We start from the raw sequence: 20,146 nt of genomic DNA on the forward strand, positions 1-20,146 counted from the left end.
AATGGTGAGTTAATATCTAAAGTACCCTCATCGGGAATGAACACTTCAGCAAGTAGGAGACTAATCATTAGTTCTCATTTCAGAAAAGGCTACTTTGGGGCGGCAGCTATCTTCACCTCTGACCAACACTATAGCCTGTATTTACTAGCATAACAGTTGTTAGAAATAATTTTCTTCACTGGTGAAATGTGGGGTGGCCCTTGCCTGAACAGAACACGGCGAGTCCAGCATTATACATCCTCCTTCATGGTACCCTGGTTCTAGGATTCTGAATCCTCTGTGTTCTATCTCTTCTTGAAGATTTTACTGTCAGACCGTGGTTAGGATTAGCTGATCCTTCCACTAGGATACCACTGCATCTGTCGTAAGGAAACTTTCATGCAAAGCAGTGTCAGACAAGACAGCTGGTATTTCACTGAGTTTATAGAACAACTTGAGAGTCTGTTTAGGGAGCTGCTTGATAACAAATGCTTGTATGTGTGGCAGGATTTGGCTGAGTTGCATTTTCGTTGTGTCTTTTGATGAACAGAAGTCCTTAAATGTACTGTAGTCAAATAAATCAATCTTTTTATGCTTGGTACTTTTTGTGTCTTTAGAAGTCCCTCTATACCTAGAGATTAGGAAGATATTTTCCTATTTTTATCTTCTAAAACCTTTTATCATTACCTCTTACATTTAGGTCTTCAATGTACTTGGAAATGATTCCATGTGTGTGCAAGGCAGGAGGGGTTAGTTATCTTTTTTGTTTTTTCCAATATGGATACCCATTTACTGAGGAATCCTACTTTTCCTCAGTGATCTACAAAGCTGCTTTTGTTAGTATCAAAGTGTCCAAATACACATAGGTCTGTTTTTGGGTTCTCTATTTTGTTCCAATAGTTGTCTATCCTTGTGCCAACACCATACTATGTTAAATACTGTAACTTTATGATAGGCCTGGTAGAGCAGAAAGTTTCTTCCTAGCTGGTAGCTAGGTTTGGGGACATCTACAGCCTTCCTCTATCTCTACCTATTGGAAACTACCAATTTCTACCAAGATAAGGCTGACAGTGATAGATCAAATTGGCTTAAATCGGCTCACAACAATGTCAATAACAGAGACCAAACATTACATAAAGGTCTATGCAGTCTCTAGAAGACTTCACAGGCCTTGTAACGAAAGGGATGGTTTCATCTCCTTCCAGGAGGGCAGTTCCCTTGAAGCTAAGCCCAGGGAATCTGGCCACTAAAACCCCCAAATAACTGCTCTGTTTCTTATGGTGCATTAATAGCAGGGGTGGTAACTTCCATGCGGCTCATGTAACATAAGGGAACATAAGCAGTTTCTTCCCTGTGGTTAATCCAGGTCAATTCATGATCTCTGGACCATTCCAAGCATAGCCAGATGCAGGCAGCTGCTGCTGTCCCTTATCCCTCCAAGATTTTATATTTCCTTTTCCAAATCAAATGTCCAGGGGTTCGGGAAGCCCTGGGTGAGAGGAAGGTGTGACTGGAGAGAAGTTGGGTGGGCTGGGGAAGCAGCAGGAGAGCACACCTGGGCTGAGGTTTCTGGGAAGGTACCAGGTGGAACTTGCCAGCTGGCTAAGGTGACCCCAAGGGTTCAAAGTTCTTGCCAGCAGGGCCTGGACAAAGGAATTTTAGGCTCTAGAGGTTTGGGAAAGGACAAAGAGCAAAGATCTGAACTTTCCTTTGAGATCTGGAAGGCAGCAGTGGTGTCTTTTTGCCTGAGTGACGAGCCCTGCCCCTCATCCCCATCCCTTTTTTAAGGGTATCCTTAGGAGAGAGAAGAGTTTGAGTCTAACTGCTTCTATGAAACACATGCTTAACTACTTTGGCCTCTTGAATTTGTACTTTCTTAGAGAGGCCATAAGTGGTATGCGAGTGCCACGTCCTAAAAGGGCTGGGTTCATCTCTCAAAGTCTCGAATACTGTTATTGTGAGTAGCTTTGTTGGGCCTCCATTTCCTCACCAACACAAAGGGAAAAAGAACACGTCCTCCATGTTATTGGAGGGATGAAACGTGGTCATGTCTGGTAAAGAGAAGATGCTCAATCAGGAGTGATTTTCTGCCCTTCCACGACATCTCCTGCCAAGAGAGGGGCGTCTATCCCCACACTTTCCCCCTTCAAAATTTTTCTACAGACTTATTGAAGTATAATTTATGCACCATAAAATTCACCCATTATAAGTACACAATTCAATGATTCAAATTCAAATTATAGAGTTGGGCAACCATCACCACATTCTAGTTTTAGAACTTTCCCATCACCTCAAAAATGTCCCCGACCTCATTTGCAGTCAATCTCCATTTCCACTGCCCCAAGGCCCAGGAAACCACTGACCTGCTTTCTCTAAATTTGCCTTTTCTGCACATTTCATGTAAATGGAATCATACAATATATATAGTCTTTTGCATCTGGCTTTTTTCGCATAGCATCATGTTTTTGAGGTTCATTCATCTTGCTGCATTAATCAGTATTTCACTTGTAGAACAATATTCTGTTGTATGCCTATTCCACATTTTCTTTATCTATTCTCCAGATGACAGACATATGGATTGCTTCCAATTTGGGGCTATTACGAATTAATGCTGCTATGAAAAATTGCATCCAATTCTTTGTGTGGACAGTTTTCACTTCTTGTGAGTATGTACCTGAGAGTAATCGTATGATAAATTTCACTTTTGAAGAAACTGCCAAATTGTTTTCCAAAGTGGTTTCCATCATAGGTCTCCAGCAGAATGAAGAGCTCCACTTTCTCTCACATCCTCACCTCTTGTGTGTCTTGTTGATTACAGCCATTCTGGAGGCTGTGTAGGCATCTCATCATGGTTTTATTTTTCATTGCCCCGATGATTAATGATGTTGAACAACTTTTTATGTGCTTATTAAGCATTGTATGTCTTCATGGGTGAAGTTTCTATTCAATCTTTTGTCTATGTAAAAAATTTTTTTTAAATTTATTTTTATTTTTTTTGTGGTGCGCGGGCCTCTCACTGCTGTGGCCTCTCCGTTGCGGAGCACAGGCTCCGTACGCACAGGCTCAGCGGCCATGGCTCACGGGCCTAGCTGCTCCGCGGCACGTGGGATCTTCCTGGACCGGGGCACGAACCTGTGTCCCCTGCATCGGCAGGCGGACTCTCAACCACTGCGCCACCAGGGAAGCCCTCTTTTGTCTATTTTTAAACTGGGTTGTCTTTTTATTTTTGAGTTGTAAGAGTTGTTTATATAGTCTCAACACAAGTCCTTTCTCAGATATATGACTTACAAATATTTTCTCCTAATTTGTGGCATGTCTTTTCATTTTCTTCATGATATCTTTTGAAGCACAGAAATGTGTAAGCTTAATGAAGTCGAACATATCAATTTTTCTCTTTTGGTGTTATATCTAAGAACTCTTTGCCTAAACCAAGGTCATGAAGATTCTTTTATGTTTTCTTCTAGAAGTTTTAGCTTTTCTATTTAGGCCTATGATCCATTTTGAGTTGAGCTGATTTTTTATGCATGGTGTGAGGTCAGAGTCCAATTTTAAAAATTTTTTATTTTTTTGCATATGGATATCCCACGATCCCATCATTTGTTAAAAAGACTACCCTTTCCCATTGAAATTCTTGGTACCTTTGTTGAAAATCAGTTGAGTATAAATCTGAAGAGTTTACTTCTAGACTCTCAGTTCTCTTCCAGTGGTCCATCTGCCTATCCTTATACCAGTACCACAGTCTTTTCTTTCTCCCCCCAATAAATAAATAAATAATTTACTTATTTATTTTTGGCTGTGTTGGGTCTTCAATGCTGTGCATGGGCTTTCTCTAGTTGCAGTGAGGGGGGCTACTCTTTGTTGCGGTGCACAGGGCTTCTCATTGCGGTGGCTTCTCTTGCGCGGAGCATGGGCTCTAGGTGCGCAGGCTTCAGTAGTTGTGGCACGTGGGCTCAGTAGTTGTGGCTTGCAGGCTCTAGAGCGCAGGCTCAGTAGTTGTGGCACATGCGTTTAGTTGCTTCACGGCATGTGGGATCTTCCCAACCAGGGATCTAACCCATGTCCCCTGCATTGGCAGGTGGATTTCTTTCTTTTTTTTTTAAAGAAGATGTTGGGGGTAGGAGTTTATTAATTAGTTTATTTATTTTTGCTGTGTTGGGTCTTCGTTTCTGTGTGAGGGCTTTCTCTAGTTGTGGCAAGCAGGGGCCACTCTTTATTGCAGTGCGCGGGCTTCTCACTATCACGGCCTCTCTTGTTGCGGAGCACAGGCTCCAGACGCGCAGGCTCAGTAGTTGTGGCTCACGGGCCTAGTTGCTCCGCGGCATGTGGGATCCTCCCAGACCAGGGCTTGAACCCGTGTCCCCTGCATTAGTAGGCAGATTCTCAACCACTGCGCCACCAGGGAAGCCCCTGGCAGGTGGATTCTTAACCACTGCACCACCAGGGAAGTGCTACACCAGTACACAGTCCTGATTACTGTAGCTTCATAAGAAGTTTGGAAAATGGGTAGTACAATTTTGTTCTCTAATTTTGTTCTTCTTTTTCAAAATTGTTTTGGCTATTCTGAGCCCTTTGCACTTCCCCATACACTTTAGGATCAGGTCGTTCATTTCTACAAAAAAGCCTACTAAGATTTTGGCAGAGATTGCATTGACTCTGTATCAACTGGGGGAGAATTTCCAATTTAACACTATTGAGTCTCCTAATCCATGAGTATGGAATGTCTCTCCATTCATTTAGAGTTTCTTTAACATCCCTCAACCATGTTTTGTAGTTTCAGTGTATAAACCTTGTACTTCTTTTATTAAATTTATTCCTAATTATTTTATTCTTTTTGATGCTATTGTGAGTGGAATTATTTTCTTAATTTCATTTTTGGGTTGTTCCCTACTAGTAGATAGAAATACAATTGATTTTTTAAAATTAATTAATTAATTAATTAAATTTATTTATTTATTTTTGACTGCATTGGGTTTTCGTTGCTGCACCTGGGCTTTCTCTAGTTGAAGCAAGTGGGGGCTACTCTTTGTTGCGGTGCATGGGCTTCTCATTGCAGTGGCTTCTCTTGTTGCAGAGCGCAGGCTCTAGGCACGCGGGCTTCAGTAGTTGTGGCTTGAGGGCTCTAGAGCGCAGGCTCAGTAGTTGTGGCGCACAGGCTTAGTTGCTCCGCGGCATGTGGGATCTTCCCGGACCAGGGCTCAAACCCGTGTCCCCTGCATTGGCAGGCGGATTTTTAACCACTGAGCCACCAGGGAAGTCCCTGATTTTTTAATATTTGTCTTGAATCCTGTAATCTCACTAAGTTCATTTATAAGTTCTAGCAGGTTTTTTTGTGGACTCCTTATGGTTTTCTACAGTAGAATCATGTCATCTGTGAATCAAGGCAGTCTTACTTCTTCCTTTCTAATCTGTATGCCTTTTATTCCTTTTTCTTGCCTGCTTACACCAGCTAGAATCTCCAGTAAAATATAGATCAGAGGTGGAGAGAGCAAATATACTTTGCTTTTGCTCCTGATCTTAGGGGGAGAAAGCATTCACTGCTCCATTTTTAAGGCATTTTTTCTATTCCTACCCTTCTCCAATCAAACTGCTAGTGATTTTAAGTTAGAGGAATAAATACTAAAGATTAGGGAAGCCAAACAAAAGAAAAATATGCTTCTTTCTTGACCTCAGCCTCAAATCAAACAAAACATAACCAAAAGGCAGGGAGGCCCCTGTGGTTGAGAACATTTAAGGGATTGGAAGCCATCTGCACTGTCCAACAGGGGTTGGCTGAATAACTTCTAGAACATTCACGCACAATGGAATACTACGCAACCATTAAAAGCAGGTTCAAGGAGGTTCTTTTAATAGCATGGGGAAATTCTTTTAATATGAGAGAAAAGAGAAAGAGCAACAAAAATAACACATAGGGGATGATCTCAACACCATAAAGAAATGCACGCAGAGAGAAAGGAGAGAAAGGAAATACGTAAAAACCTTCCTAATTTTTGCCTCTGAGTTGAAGGATCATGGGTGATTGGTTTTTCTAATTTCTTTACATTTTTTTCACCTGTACAGATCTTTCACAACGGGCATCCTGTAGTCAGAAAAGGAAGAGAAAAACAAAACAAACAAACAAAAAAACCCCAAAACTACCCACAGGGAAGACACGAGACACAGGGAAGTGTTGGCATTTCTCAGACTTACCTTACAGTATTCATCGATTGGTATCAGGCGTTTGACGGCCACGTCCCGAATGTGGCTCCGTCGGAAGAGAATTTTGCCTGCAGAAGATGAGAGTGCATACAGCGTTGTAAGGGAGCACTGACAAGCTCTCAGCAACCTGGGAGGATGAGGATGTGGCTGCCTCTGGTAGGCCTGAGTGGTACCTAAATTCCTGGCTGCCATCCATACCTGCTGCTGGACATCCACAGGGCCTGGATGACCCCATGCTTGGTCCTCCAAAGCCCTGTTCACAGCTCTAGTGCAAGGGCTTGAGGGAGTGGGGCTCAGTGGATAAGTTTTGGTGAGATAAGGGAGGCTGGAATCAAACCAAGGAAGGAAGACCTGATGATCGGAGGTCCCCGGTCCAACTATAAGATTCTCAGAGGTGGTGAGCAGTTCAGCGAACACTCAGATATGCCCTCACCCAACAGCTCAGTCTCCTTCCCTCCTCTTTCTCTGTATACCTTCTGCTCTAGTCTGATGTTTTCCCAATACTCCATGCTCTCTCATAATTCTGTGCCTTTCCCTCTGCCTGGAATACCTTCCCCATCCAACCTCACCCACTACCCCTGCAGGGAAACTCTTACACACTTCAAATGGGTTAAGAGTTCCTGTCTCTTTCAGAACAGACTTGCAGTTGCCAAGGGCGGGGGGAGGGAAATATTGGAAGTTTAGGATTAGCAGAGGCAAACTAGTATATATAGGATGGATAAACAATAGGGTCCTATTATATAGCACAGGGAACCACACTCGATATCCTGTGATAAATCATAATGGAAAAGACTATGAAAAAGAATATATATATGTATCACTGAATCACTCTGCTGTACAGCAGAAATTAACACAACATTGTAAATCAACTATACTTCAATAAAGTTAAAAAAAAAAAGAAAGAGTTCCTGTCTCTGATTGTACACATCACATTGTCGATTTACATGTCTTCTTCCTTCCTACTAGTCATGGGGCTCCGCTCAAATAGGGATTGACTAGGCTTTAGTCAACTTTTTGCCCCTGCCACATGGCACTCACATTTGATCAATGCGTGAAGGTGGATTCCACCTGCCAGGACGACAAATCCCTTCAATTCCTTCGCCAATAAGTGTTTGTAACAGAGGGCTCCAAGCCTTCCTACCACACCGAATACTAACAGTCCATTCACTACCTGCTGGGTGACATCTGAGCCCTGGGGTGTGGTACCAGAACCTCTAGTGTGACATATGGGCAGAGGACATGGGTCACAGGCAAAGACAAGTATATAAATGATGCCACTGAGGGTCTCAGGAAATATCCAAGATGCTGAAACATTATGGGTGAGGTTTGTTTCAAGCAAATCAGCGGGTTCCCGAGAGTCTTAAAGGAGATCCTCTCATGGGGAGATGGTGGCCAAGCTCATGTACTGAGGATCCAGACAGCACGGCCACACCATTCTGGATTTGTCACAGAGGCAGGGGCCGGAAAATCAGAAATAAGACATCAAGGAGTGACAAAGAGGTGGGGGATGGAGACGAGCCCCCGGCCACGCTCATGCGGGGCGACCAGGAGGTCTCTAGGGGTCAAAAAGGAAGGCACAGGGAGACCACAGCTCTCCAGACTGCAGAGCATGGAGACCTACTAAGAACTTCACCTACTTCTGGTCCAAGGAGGTAGGTCCTGGAGAAGAATTTGGGTTCCAAGGCTGGCACGGTGAGGAGAGGTTAACCACTGGTCTGAGATGGTGCTGGTGAGACAGCTGTCGCCACGGGTCAGCCTTGGGTGAGCAGGGACAAGATGGCAGGAAAGGCCCATAAAGAGTTTTCATCATAGGACAGAATCGAAAGGGATGATGGCAAACAACCTATTGACTTTTAAAGACTTGCAGTGCAGGGCTTCCCTGGTGGCGCAGTGGTTGGGAGTCCGCCTGCCGATGCAGGGGACACGGGTTCGTGCCCCGGTCCGGGAAGATCCCACATGCCGCGGAGCGGCTGGGCCCGTGAGCCATGGCCGCTGAGCCTGCGCGTCTGGAGCCTGTGCTCCGCAACGGGAGAGGCCACAACGGTGAGAGGCCCGCATACCGCAAAAATAAGAAAAAAAAAAAAAGATTTGCAGTGCAAGGTGGTCAGGGAGATTGGTACCCAAAAGACCACATGGTTAAGACCACATTTAAAATAATCTGACAACGTGGTCTGGGGCGAAAAGGCACAATCAGGAAATGAAGCAGATATGGTCAACCTAACAGTAATCCTTTTTTTGTTCATTTCCATTTAATGAAAAAAGAACCCACAAGGAGATGAAATACATATTCCTTATATTCCTTAATAAAAAGGATCTCTTTTCTTTATAATGGGGATGGGTTGAATTCTGATGAGTGAGTCAAATTTCTGATACACCACACTTGTTGGAAGAGAAAAAAATCTAGAAGAAAATGCATCACAGGGTTCATAGTGCTTGTCTCCGAGGGGAGAAGACAAAGCCTTGTTGTGTTCTTCTTCATACTTTCTGCAAAGTGCCTACTATAAACATTGATTGCTTTGGGAATCAGAAAATGTTCATGTCATTTAAAACGAAAAAAGCAAATTATGCAGCAAAGTGGGAAGGAGTTTACAACCTGGCCTCCACAGAACCGATGATATTCCCTCATTCACTCCCTAGGGGCAGGCTCTGTGTGAGTCCTCTGTGCGCAGGCACTGGGGGCCTGCCTTCCTGGCACTACTGCTTTCCAACAGGGAGGGCCCCTGCTGACATCCTGGGTGGGGCAGTCCTTCCCTGGGTGGGAGTAATAATTACCACCCTCATGGGTGGGACCACTTGAAGATCAGAATTCCTAGGAGAATCCTGAACCTTCAGGAAAAATAAGAGGTGTGTGCCTGTGAAGAGAAATCCTACATAGCAAACGCTTCCTGCCCTCTAATCTATTTCTCAAAATGGGAGAAGGGGTGCCTACCAAAACCATTTTGGTGCCTACCAAAACCATTTTGGTCCCAGTTTGGTATAATTTCCCCTTCTATAAAATTAGAGGAAGGGTGGAGAGAGGGGTGTACAGGCCTCTTACTGAGAAGGCTGTGACCTGACTCGAAAAATTTACAATGGGCATGGCGCTAGCACCGGCCTGGCACAGGCCCACCTCAGAGCCACCACGGCCCAAGAGAATTCGCACGAGGCCCGGCCTGCAGGGGCTGGGAAAGGACCAAGAACTCAGGCGTGGGAATAAAGACACAGACCTACTAGAGAATGGACTTGAGGATATGGGGAGGGGGAAGGGTAAGCTGTGACAAAGTGCGAGTGGCGTGGACATATATACACTACCAAACGTAAGGTAGATAGCTAGTGGGAAGCAGCCGCATAGCACAGGGAGATCAGCTCAGTGGTTTGTGACCACCTAGAGGGGTGGGATAGGGAGGGTGGGAGGGAGGGAGACGCAAGACGGAAGGGATATGGGAACATATGTATATGTATAACCGATTCACTTTGTTATAAAGCAGAAACTAACACACCATTGTAAAGCAATTATACTCCAATAAAGATGTTAAAAAAAAAAAAAAGAACTCAGGCGCCTTCAACTCAGGCGTCTCCTGGGGGTGTGGCACAATAATGTCACTCCTCTTCCTGTGTGGCCTCAGTGAGTCTCTGGGCACATGTCAGGTGCCCTGCCAGCAGTGGGGACAGGAAGTCCCCTCGCAGGAGTAGCACGTGCAGGGGAGGCCGCAGGCTCCACAGGGTCAGCGAGGCCCCAAGCCAATCCCAGGGGGGTCTACTCCTTCCTGTGCTGCCTTGGGAAATGCATTTACCCGTCAGAGCCTCAGTCTCCTCATCTGTAAAATGGAAGAGCAGCCCCTATCTCTTCGTAGTCCTCTCCGTGATACACCAGTACAGGGCTTGGCCCTCCCTAGGTGCTTGAAAAAGGGTAATTACTTTGTTTAAAAAATAGCTTACATGATACTGCCTTATATTCTACAAGGAAGAGCACCTCTCCTATCCTCAACCCCCAACTTGGCTTCTTAAGACCTGCCTCTGACAGGCTAATTCATCATTTATCCACAGCGGAGTGGAGTTACCACTCAGGCCCTGGGCTGTGGGGCGGAGCAGAGTGGCCAGCGTCCCCCTGGCTGGTGCCTCCAGGTGAAATGAGGATGTGCGCCTGCTGTGAAGCTTCTGTGTGAGTCATGGAGAAGGAGGGCTACACATGAGCCTGCACCCAGCCCTCCCCTCAGGCCAGCCTTCCTGGAATGGGAAGGGTGCTCAGAGGAGAGAACAGGCTTTGGTGGGAACGAGCAGGCTTTTGTTTTCCATAGTGGAGGAAGGCCAAACTGTAATTCTTATTTTTCAAGCCGCATCCTCTGCCAAGTTGGCTTCCCCAGCTCTTGCTGGGATGGAAAATTGCACAGGGCTGCTCTCCCCACCCCACCCCCCGCCTTTGTGCTAACATGAAACTCGCTTTTGTTCTGCTGACGTGGCAGTCTTGGCAGAAAACTGACCCCTAGGAGAGGGGACGTTTCTCCCACCCGTCCCTGCCCTTGGCCTCGGCCTCAAGGAAAAGCTAAGAGGTGGGCTGGGAAGGGATGCTCCAGGGGTCTTAGGGCCCAACAGGGCCTCTCCAAGCTACAAGTGGGTGTCCTGAGCAGGGACAACAGAGCCAAGTCCCTGAGAACAGCATTTTCATGAATTCGTGGGTGGAAAAGGATTACGTAACCACGAAAGCTTTCAGGGGCTGGGGAGGGGGTGGGCTCCAGTTCTTCCCTGTCCTGGGAAGTTTTTCCAGAGCTGGTTTTGCCTTTCACCAGCAAAGAGTTATAACTCACTGCTTTCCTTTTTTTCCTTGAAGAAAAATATACATTTAGAGCCCATTTCAACTTAAATATCCAGATTGATCATTTAAGTAGGACTCCAAGATATGAAAGGCCCCAAAATTCCAAAGGAATGTCCCAGGACCCTGTTTCTGCCTTTACTGAGAACCTTCTATGTGCCAGGGAGAGAAGCTTGTGAAGCAGGGGTCACTGTCCCATTTTACACATGAGAAACTGAGGCTCAAAGGTGCGGGGGAGATGTCATATGCTTGAGGTCACAGGACTGGGCCTGTTGAACTCCAAAGCACATGCTTTGGGTGCTGAGATGTGGCTACTGCAGCTGGCATACCGGCTTTCCTCCAATAAGGAAAAAAATTCCAGTGTTCTCTCCCCATGGAAGAACTAAAAACATTAGGTTTTTTTAGGCAAATGATCTCCCAGTAAATGGGGGCCTGGCAAATACATCTACCCCGTCTCTAAACTCACTCAATGATGACAATATCCAGAAGAACACACTGATGTGCTGATCCTGGAGTGGGGGAGGGGAGAATGGGCTCCTGGGTGATCCATCTCAGTGCCTGCCCCCTCGTCTGCATTACGAAAAAGATTTAAAGGGCTGGCCAGCTCTACATATTTGTGATTTAGGGTGACTGTCAATTTGCCGATTACCTGTACATAAATATACTACTAAGTGCTGAATTGCTGCTAGTTACATACCAGGCACTTACCTAATCCTCCTAACAACTCTATCATTTAAGTACCATTATGATTTCCAGTGTGCAAATGTAGAAATGAAACTCCATGCACTTAAGTAATTTACCCAAGGGAACAAAGTAGATGATTAGGGGCACTGGGATTTGAATCTGGGCTGTCTGACTTTGGGCATGAATTCTGAGCCTGCCATACCTGTGACTGAATCCCAGCTCTGCCATTTATGCAAGTGATTATAATTTCTCGGAGCCTCAATTTCCTCATCTGTGAAATGGGCATAGTAATGGCTGCCCTACAGGATTGTTCTAAGGATTAAACAAGCTAATGAATGTAAAGCACTTAGCCCAGCTCCTGGCCCACAGTAGAGATCTGATGAATGGTAGCTATTATTACTTGAAGCTATAACATTGGTTTGGGTAACCAGTTTTTTGAGTTGAAGCCTTGATGTTATCCCTTTGGTAAGAATTTTTTTCAGGGGGAAAGGGAAACTGAATGTCTTGAGAGCAGGGACCAGCCATGGTTGCATTAACTCCTCCACAGTGCCTGACACTCAGAAGGTGCTTGGCCCACTCAGGCGGGTATGCAGGCAGGCAGAATTTCTTAAATGGCTCCCCAAAGATGTCCCACCTTAATCTCAGAGCCTGTGAATACAATGGAATCTCACTCCTGGGATCATGTTATATGATATGCCTCCATTCATTTCAAGAGAGGGAGATTATCCTGGATTAGCCAAGGGGGTACAAGGTAATCACAGGAGCCTTTAAAAGCAGACAGCTTTCTCCAGCTGGTGGCAGGAGGGGAAGTCAGAGATTCCAAGCACAGGAGAGAGATTCAGTGCCCTGTTGCCAGCTTGAAGATGGATGAGGAATACAGGTAGCTTCTGGAAGCTGAGGGGGGTCCCCAACAGACAGCCAGGAAGGAAACAGGTATCTCTGTTCTACAGCTGCAAGGAACTGAATTCTGTCAACAGCCTGAATGAGGTTGGAAGTAGACTCTTCCCCAGAACCTCCAGGTAAGTGCCCAGTCCAGCCAAGATCTTGACTTCGGTCTTTTAAGACCCTAAACAGAGAACCCAGCTGAGCCTGTCTGGACTTCCAACCAACAGAGCTGTGAAATAATAAATGGGTATCGTTTTAAGCTGCTAAATGGGTGGTAATTTGTTATGCACAACAGAAAACAAATACAGGGGGTGGGGGGTGGCTGGGATGAATTGGGAGATTGGGATTGACATATATACACTGACATGCATAAAATAGATAACTAATAACCTGCTGTATAGCACAGGGAACTCCACTTTGTTGTACGGTAGAAACTAAAACAACTATACCCCAATTTATAAAAAAGAAAGAAAGAAAACAAATACAGTAGCCATTATAATAGATGCCACTCACTACACAAACTGTATGACCTTGAATTATTCTCATTTTAGAGATGGGAGAAACCAAGGATCCCAGAAGTGAAGTGTCTTGCCTAAGGTCAAGCAGCTGGTAAACAGCATAGCATCTAACTCCAAAGCCCATATTCTTAGGCACTGATTTCAACAAATGACTAAGGTCTGGTCACTGGGACAATGCCTCAGGGAGGAGGAGGGGAGAGATCTGAGAGCTGTGTTGGGAGCCCAGAGGCCCCATCTGAGAGCATGTGTCTCACTTACCCGGAAGAAAGGGAATGATCCGCTGTTTGGGGTCCTTCTGTCCTCCTTCCATGGGAAATTTGTCCAACATCTGCATCTAAATGGGGAGAATAACAAAAAAATATGATAAATGCATCTCTGACGTTTTAAAGGAATTATGTGAACTGTGTGATTCGATATATACAAGCTCACTTTGTTCAGCTTTCCAAACTAGTGGGGAAGGCAGTGTCAACTGGACCTAGGATATCCATGCAAACAATTCTCTAGGTCCACAGCTGCCAGACTAGTGAAGGCTCAGAGCCGGGAGAGTCCATTCTCAGTTTCCCCAGGCACTCCAGCCACAGGACCTGAAGCGTGAACAACACCCCCAGAGCCCCTAGAATTCCACAGACGGCAGGTTATCCTGTTTCCTAAGAACTGCCAGGCTGTGTTCAGGAACAAACTACGGAGACTCAATTAACCTGGTTAGTTCTATACCTGCGAGATCATGACACTCCCCCGCCCCACTAAGAATTCCCCAGGCTGGCTCAGCTCCATGCCTGGCTCTGTGTCAGGCACATGGGGTGCAGCGATGAAAAGATTCAGTGTCTAGAGAGAGACTGAAAAGTAAAATGGTCATTGCAGGGTGGTGTAGGAAGCATCTAGAGAGGTAGGTGCAGGCTTGCTGTGGGGCTAGAGGAAGCACAGGGATGGGGCCCCAAAACGAAAATCTTTCATGTTTTCTGATGACAATAAATGCCTCTCTGACATTTTAAGGAAAAAATGTGAAGTAGCTGACTGGATATACAAAGTCACCAGGATCTGCTACTTGCGGTCGGGGGAAGTGACATACCTCGGGCCTCATCCTTAGTTGGCCGTAATGATACCAACTGCCAACATGGCTTTACAGATTAAAGCTGGGCTGTGTGGTCATTAATGCTGTCACCAGATTTCTGGCTCTTCTTCTGAGCGCTTGGTAGATTTGTATGTCCCCACCCCCTTGAAGTGGGACGTGGCCAATTAAATGTGAGCAGGAGAGACATGGCTCACTTTGGGATGGAAGAGTTAGGAGTGGTGCTTGATTCACCACTCTTCATTTCCATCTGCCATGTGATGGCCATGCTCCAGAGTGTGGCTTCTCTGCCAGTAACGGTCCAGAGCCCCCAACGATCTCTGATGGACATGTAGCCCTAGTGAGAAATAAACCCGGTGTACAGTGAGGCTAGTTGTCATAGCAGCATATCGTAACCCATCCTGATTAGTATATGGGCCCAGGATTCAAGCAGAAGAAAAGGGAGTCCTGAGCCTCCTGGAGTGATGGCTGAATGTGAGAGGCCTGCCCATCATTTTACCTCAAGGAGAAAGTCACCCTGGCACTCAAGATGTGTCCCTCTGGATGTGGAGAAAAGGGAACCCTTGTGCACTGTTGGTGGGAATGTAAATTGATGCAGCCACCATGTATGGAGGTTCCTCAAGAATCTAAAAATAGAACTACCATATGATCCAGCAATCCCACTCCTGGATATATATTGAAGAAGATACATGTGCCCCAACGTTCACAGCAGCACTATTTACAATAGCAAAGACATGGAAGCAATCCAAATGCCCATCAATAGACACCTGGATTAAGAAGCAATAAAAAGAAAAACAAATTCATGAGAGGAAAAAAAAAAAAGATGTGGTGTGTGTGTGTGTATACACATATATGTATACACACACACATACATACATACAATGGAATATTACTCAGCCATAAAGAATGAAATTCTGCCATCTGCAGCAACATGGATGCACCTAGAGATTATTATGCTTAGTGAAGTAAGTCATAGAAAGACAAATACTATATGGTATCACTTATATGTGGAATCTAAAAAATAATACAAATGAATGTTTACACAAAACAGAAACAGACTCACAGACATAGAAAACAAACTTGTAGCTACCAAAGGCGAAAGGGAAGGGAGGAGTGACAAATTAGGGGTATAGGATTAACAGACAGTAACTACTATGTATAAAATAGATAAGTAACAAGGATATATTGTACAGCACAGGGAATTATATCCATTACCTTGTAATAAGCTATAGTGGAGTATAACCTACAAAAATACTGAATCACTATGTTATACATCTAAAACTAACATAACATTGTAAATCAGCTATACTTCAATTAAAAAAAAAAGATGTATCCCTCTGATAGCAGCATAAAAGCAGCTTCGAATAGCTTGGAGAAGTAAGCACAGCTATAGTGTAGGGGGAGGGAGGAGAGACCTGAAGTGGGAAAGAAGAAAAATAAGTTTACATGCCAAGCACGGGTTAGATTCTTTAGACATATCCTCTCACAAAATCTGCAGAATACCCCATTCAAGGTGGACATTATTATCCAGGGAACTGAAGTCCAGAGGAGTGAAGAAATCTGCCATGGGCCTGCAGCCAGCAAGGGGCAGGGCCAGAGACAGAAGCCCACGGCTTCTCTGCCATTGCATCACCCGCCTCTGAGATGCTACCAAGGCAATTAAAAAGGATTGCTGGTCTTCCCTGGTGGCGCAGTGGTTGAGAGTCCGCCTGCCGATGCAGGGGACACGGGTTCGTGCCCCGGTCCAGGAAGATCCCACATGCCGCGGAGCGGCTGGGCCCGTGAGCCATGGCCACTGAGCCTGCGTGTACAGAGCCTGTGCTCCGCAACGGGAGAGGCCACGACAGTGAGAGGCCCGTGTACCGCAAAAAAAAAAAAAAAAAAAAAAAAAGGATTGCTCCCCAGCGCTCAGGAAACAGGGCCATTTATCCAGGCTGGAGCTCCCTGCCTCCTTAGCACTGTTTTATGTGACACCCCTGCGTAGGAGGGTCAGACTCAGCTTGGCTGGCAACCCTAAAGGGCTGCCCATGAGGCTGTGGTTTTATTTGTGATTTCCAATTGGCCCCTATTCTGTGCTGTGCGGTGATGGGGAAATGCTTGGTTCACCATCATTTAGCAGCTGGTGAGGTCACAGTGGGCCTTGCTGGAAAGGGAGGCTTCCTTTTTGAATCCAGGAGCTTTTCAATGCTGGTACATAGTAGGCACTCAATAAAAATTGGCTAGACTAATGAATGCACCTGAGTGAAATCTGGGGGTGGGGGCAGCTTCACATGTTTGCTGAGTACCTCCGATTAATAATATTCACATTACTAATATTAAAGAATAATTAGTAACCACTACTAACTGGTTTGACTGTTTACAGTTAATCCTTTTCAGACATATGATTTTATCTGTCCTTCATAATAATCCTGTGAAAGCAATGAACAACTCCCATGTCACAGATGGCGAAACTGGGGAGCAGGACACAATGAACTGCTTGAGGTCACACAGCTAAGTGGTGGTCCAGCCAGTTCAAGTATCTTAATCTAAATCCCATTCTTTTCCCCTAAGATCACTCTCTTAGGCAGCTTCGGAGTGTCACATGAACATGAAAAATCAGCCTGAGACCAGCTAAGTTTCCTATTCCATGCACAGGCAAACAGCATGCTTCTTTTTTAAAAGCAGGGTGATAATCAATCTTAGCTGCAGCATCTTTTTAGAGATTTATAGGTTTGGCCTAACACTATCTTTTTTTTTTCCTTCTCAGTTTTATTTGTGAAGACAATGTTGGAACACCATTCAGGGGAACTAGTTTTTTTTTAAAGGTATACCCCAGTAATCTGTCCACTGTACCCCGCTTATATGGGCTCTCCCAGGTTCCTGCTGAGCCCCTATCTGAATGTGCACACACCGGCTAAAGAAGCCCTGCCCAGTACTGTATTTCCCTGTGGTCTTCACAGCTCTGTCTTAGAGTTACTCTCTCATCCTGTGTCCTCACTTGCTTCTATCCAAATAAGCGGAGCTCAAAGAGCTGAAGTGTCCCCCAAGTGTTATTAATTGGAGGCAGCAGACGTGGGTTTAACGTTGCAAACTCTAACCACAGACATCACCCCTGGGGACCAGACAGCCCTGGGGTTTAATCCTAATGATTCCTCAGGCCAGCTGTGTGTCCTTGGCGAGAGACCTCGCCTGATGAGTCTGATTCACCACTTGCAGAATGACAGACACAGCCTGCCGGGCAGGGTGGTTGTGTAAATGAATGTTGTATGTGAACTGTATGTGGGGATGCACTGGGTGCTTAACAAGAAATGCCCTCTCCTTGCACTCTGCCCACAATGCATGTTATTCTGAGAATTATTGGGGGAAAATTTTCAGTATTTAATGAGACTGTGTGTGTGTTTTTGTGTTGAGTATACATAACATAAAATCGATCATTTCAACCATTTTAAGTGTATAATTTAGCGGCATTAAGTACATAGTTGTGCAACCACCACCACCCTCCATCTCCAGAACCTCTACATCATCCCACACTGAAACTCTATATCCATTAAACACTAACTCCCCATTCCTCTCCTCCAGCCCTTGGCAACCACCATCCTACTTTCTATCTCTATAAATCTGACTATTCTTGGCACTGCATATAAGTATTTGTCCTTCGTGTATGGCTTATTTCACTTAGAATAATGTCTTCAAGGTTCACCCGTTTCATAATATGTGCTGGAATTTCCTTCCTTTTTAAGGCTGAATAATATTCCACAATGAGGCTGTGTTTTAAGGTTGGTAAAATTCCTCCGACTACCCAGGTCTCCTCAGTGGCCAGAGCTGGGCTTTCCAATAGAACTTTCTACGATGATGGAGATGTTCTATATCTGTGCTGTCCCTTATGGCAGCCACCAGCCCTTGGATGGCTACTGAGCACTTGAAATGTTGCTCCTGCGACCGAGGAGCTGAAGTTTTAATTTTATTTAATTTTAATTAACCTAAATTTACATTTAAATAGCCTCACGTGACTAGTGGCACAGGGCTGGACTCATTCTCCTCTCTTAGCCATATCTAGCTTTATTTCATTTTATCATCCCGTCAATGGTAACTGCAATCTGTATGACTGCTATTCGCAAGGACAGGTGATCAGAGGCCTGCGAGCTATTTTGTTTTTGGTCTTAGTGTGTCTGGGTTCACAGGCCACAAGCTGCTTCTATCCAGGGAACTGTCACACTTGGCACTCACAGGCTTTGAAACAGACATGGGTGGCATTCCAGACCCTCTGTAGGGACCCCCAGACCCGGGATGTCTGCAGCAGCAGGACCAGAGGCATGCCGGGCAAAGTCCAACTGCAGACAGTATCTTTGGAAACTGTAAAGTCCACACCCCTCCCCCCAGATAATAAAAGGAAGTTGGGCTGAGGGTACGGAGCACTGAAAATTGAGGAGGCAAGTGAGTCAGTCTTGGGGGGCAGGAAGGGAGGGGGAGCCACGTCAAGCTGCCACATCACAAGGGGAACGAGAGAACCCTCCATCAGCAGTTTTTAAGACACAGCTTGTGGTGGAGGGAGAGGAGACAGGCTGTCCAAGGAAAATACCGTGGAGGCTGGCGTGGAGGTCCACACGTGGTTTGTGTTAGCGGCAGACTGGACTTGGGAGGGATTCACTCCCTCACTATGACAAAGGCCTCGCGTCCCAGAAGAGCAAGAGCAGGCAGTGCAGAAGGGCCGGGGTGACCATCGTGGGCAGCTGCAGGCTCGAGGGGAGTCGTGTGGTTCTCGGAGCAGGACCCGACAACATACCTGGGCCTGCTCTACAGCACGTGGCTGACTGTCTCTGGGGACTCTGTCCCCTGGATGAGCTGCTCTGTCTAAATGTCGGCACACCCCTGGACACGCCCCTTGGAGCCTGCCGCCCCTCCTTGTCCGTCCACTTCTTTCCTCCTCGCCGTCCCTCTCAGTCAGGGCAGCATGTTCTCAGCCCGACCCCCTTACTGGGCTGCCCTGTGGCCTGCCCTGCCCGCCTCACTGGTACGTGGTAGGCACTTGGGATATATTTATGCAAAGAATGAATGAATCAATGGATGAACAAATGAATGAAAAAGTGGTTAACTGGTTTGGTCAGCCATTGTCTAGGAGAGGAGAAATGATGTTCCAGGTGGCGGCAACAGGACCTGCATTGGGCCTTAGACGCAACTGACCAACACACCTTGCCTCTTTCTGTTTTCCAAATAAAGAATTGCAGTTGGCCCCTCCATATCCTTGGGTTCCATATCTGCAGATTCAACCAATGGCAGATCAAAAATATTCGGGGGGGAGGAACTTCCAGAAAGTTCCAAAAAAGCAAAACTTGATTCTGCCATGGCTGGCAACTATTTACATAGCATTTACATAGCATTTACCTTGTATTTACATAGCACTTACATCGTATTAGGTATTATAAGTAATCTAGAGATGATTTAAAGTATACAGGAGGATGATATAAGCAAATACTATGCCATTTAACATGAGGGACTTGAGCATCGTCAGATTTTGGGACCTGTTGGGTGGGGGGCGTGAAGGGGGTGGTGCTAGAACCAATTCCCCCAGGGATACCAAGGGATGACTGTGCTGTGTGGGAAAAAAGGCAGCTACCATATTTTCTCAGCTCTATACCATCAATATGGCAACGGCTTTTCAGATGGAAGGGAACAAATATTCCATTAAGCATATAAAACATGCGGGAGGCACACCCCAATTTCAGAAGACAATGTCTGGGGAAAAGAGTGTGTCTTAGGGTCCAGCAAAGGCAGTATTTGGGTATAGATGGTTGGTGTAATCCTAGGCCAGGTGTTGACTAGGAGCTCGCTGGGATGTCTTCCCAGCTGGGCAAGGCCCGCCTAGGGAGTGAGAACTTCAGCCCTCCTACACCTGCTCCCAGAAAAGACAGGAGAAAACACTCCCTTCCCCTTGGCTTCTGCGGTGGAGCCTGGGGGCTTCTGGGCAGACAGTCCCCAAAGCTCATTAAGTGCACCTGGGGCTACGAAACTCTCAGAAGGGGGACAGGCCAGTTCTATCTCAACAGAAAC

General features: G+C 45.8%; 1 protein-coding gene across 2 annotated transcripts in view; it reads right to left on the bottom strand.

Moving 5' to 3' along the window:
* Nucleotides 1-20,146, bottom strand: part of SH3PXD2B (SH3 and PX domains 2B) — a 112,843-nt gene that overhangs the window by 55,264 nt on the left and 37,433 nt on the right. For both annotated transcript variants that reach the window (XM_082623859.1, XM_082623858.1), the window contains exons 3-4: nt 13,309-13,384; nt 6,166-6,242 (exon numbers count right to left, since the gene is read on the bottom strand). In XM_082623859.1, coding sequence (XP_082479985.1) covers nt 6,166-6,242; nt 13,309-13,384 — 153 coding nt within the window. The remainder of the gene's footprint in view (nt 1-6,165; nt 6,243-13,308; nt 13,385-20,146) is intronic.

The sequence above is a fragment of the Mesoplodon mirus genome, assembly GCF_964341445.2.
Source record: "Mesoplodon mirus genome assembly, chromosome: 5".
Lineage (NCBI taxonomy): Eukaryota > Metazoa > Chordata > Mammalia > Artiodactyla > Ziphiidae > Mesoplodon > Mesoplodon mirus.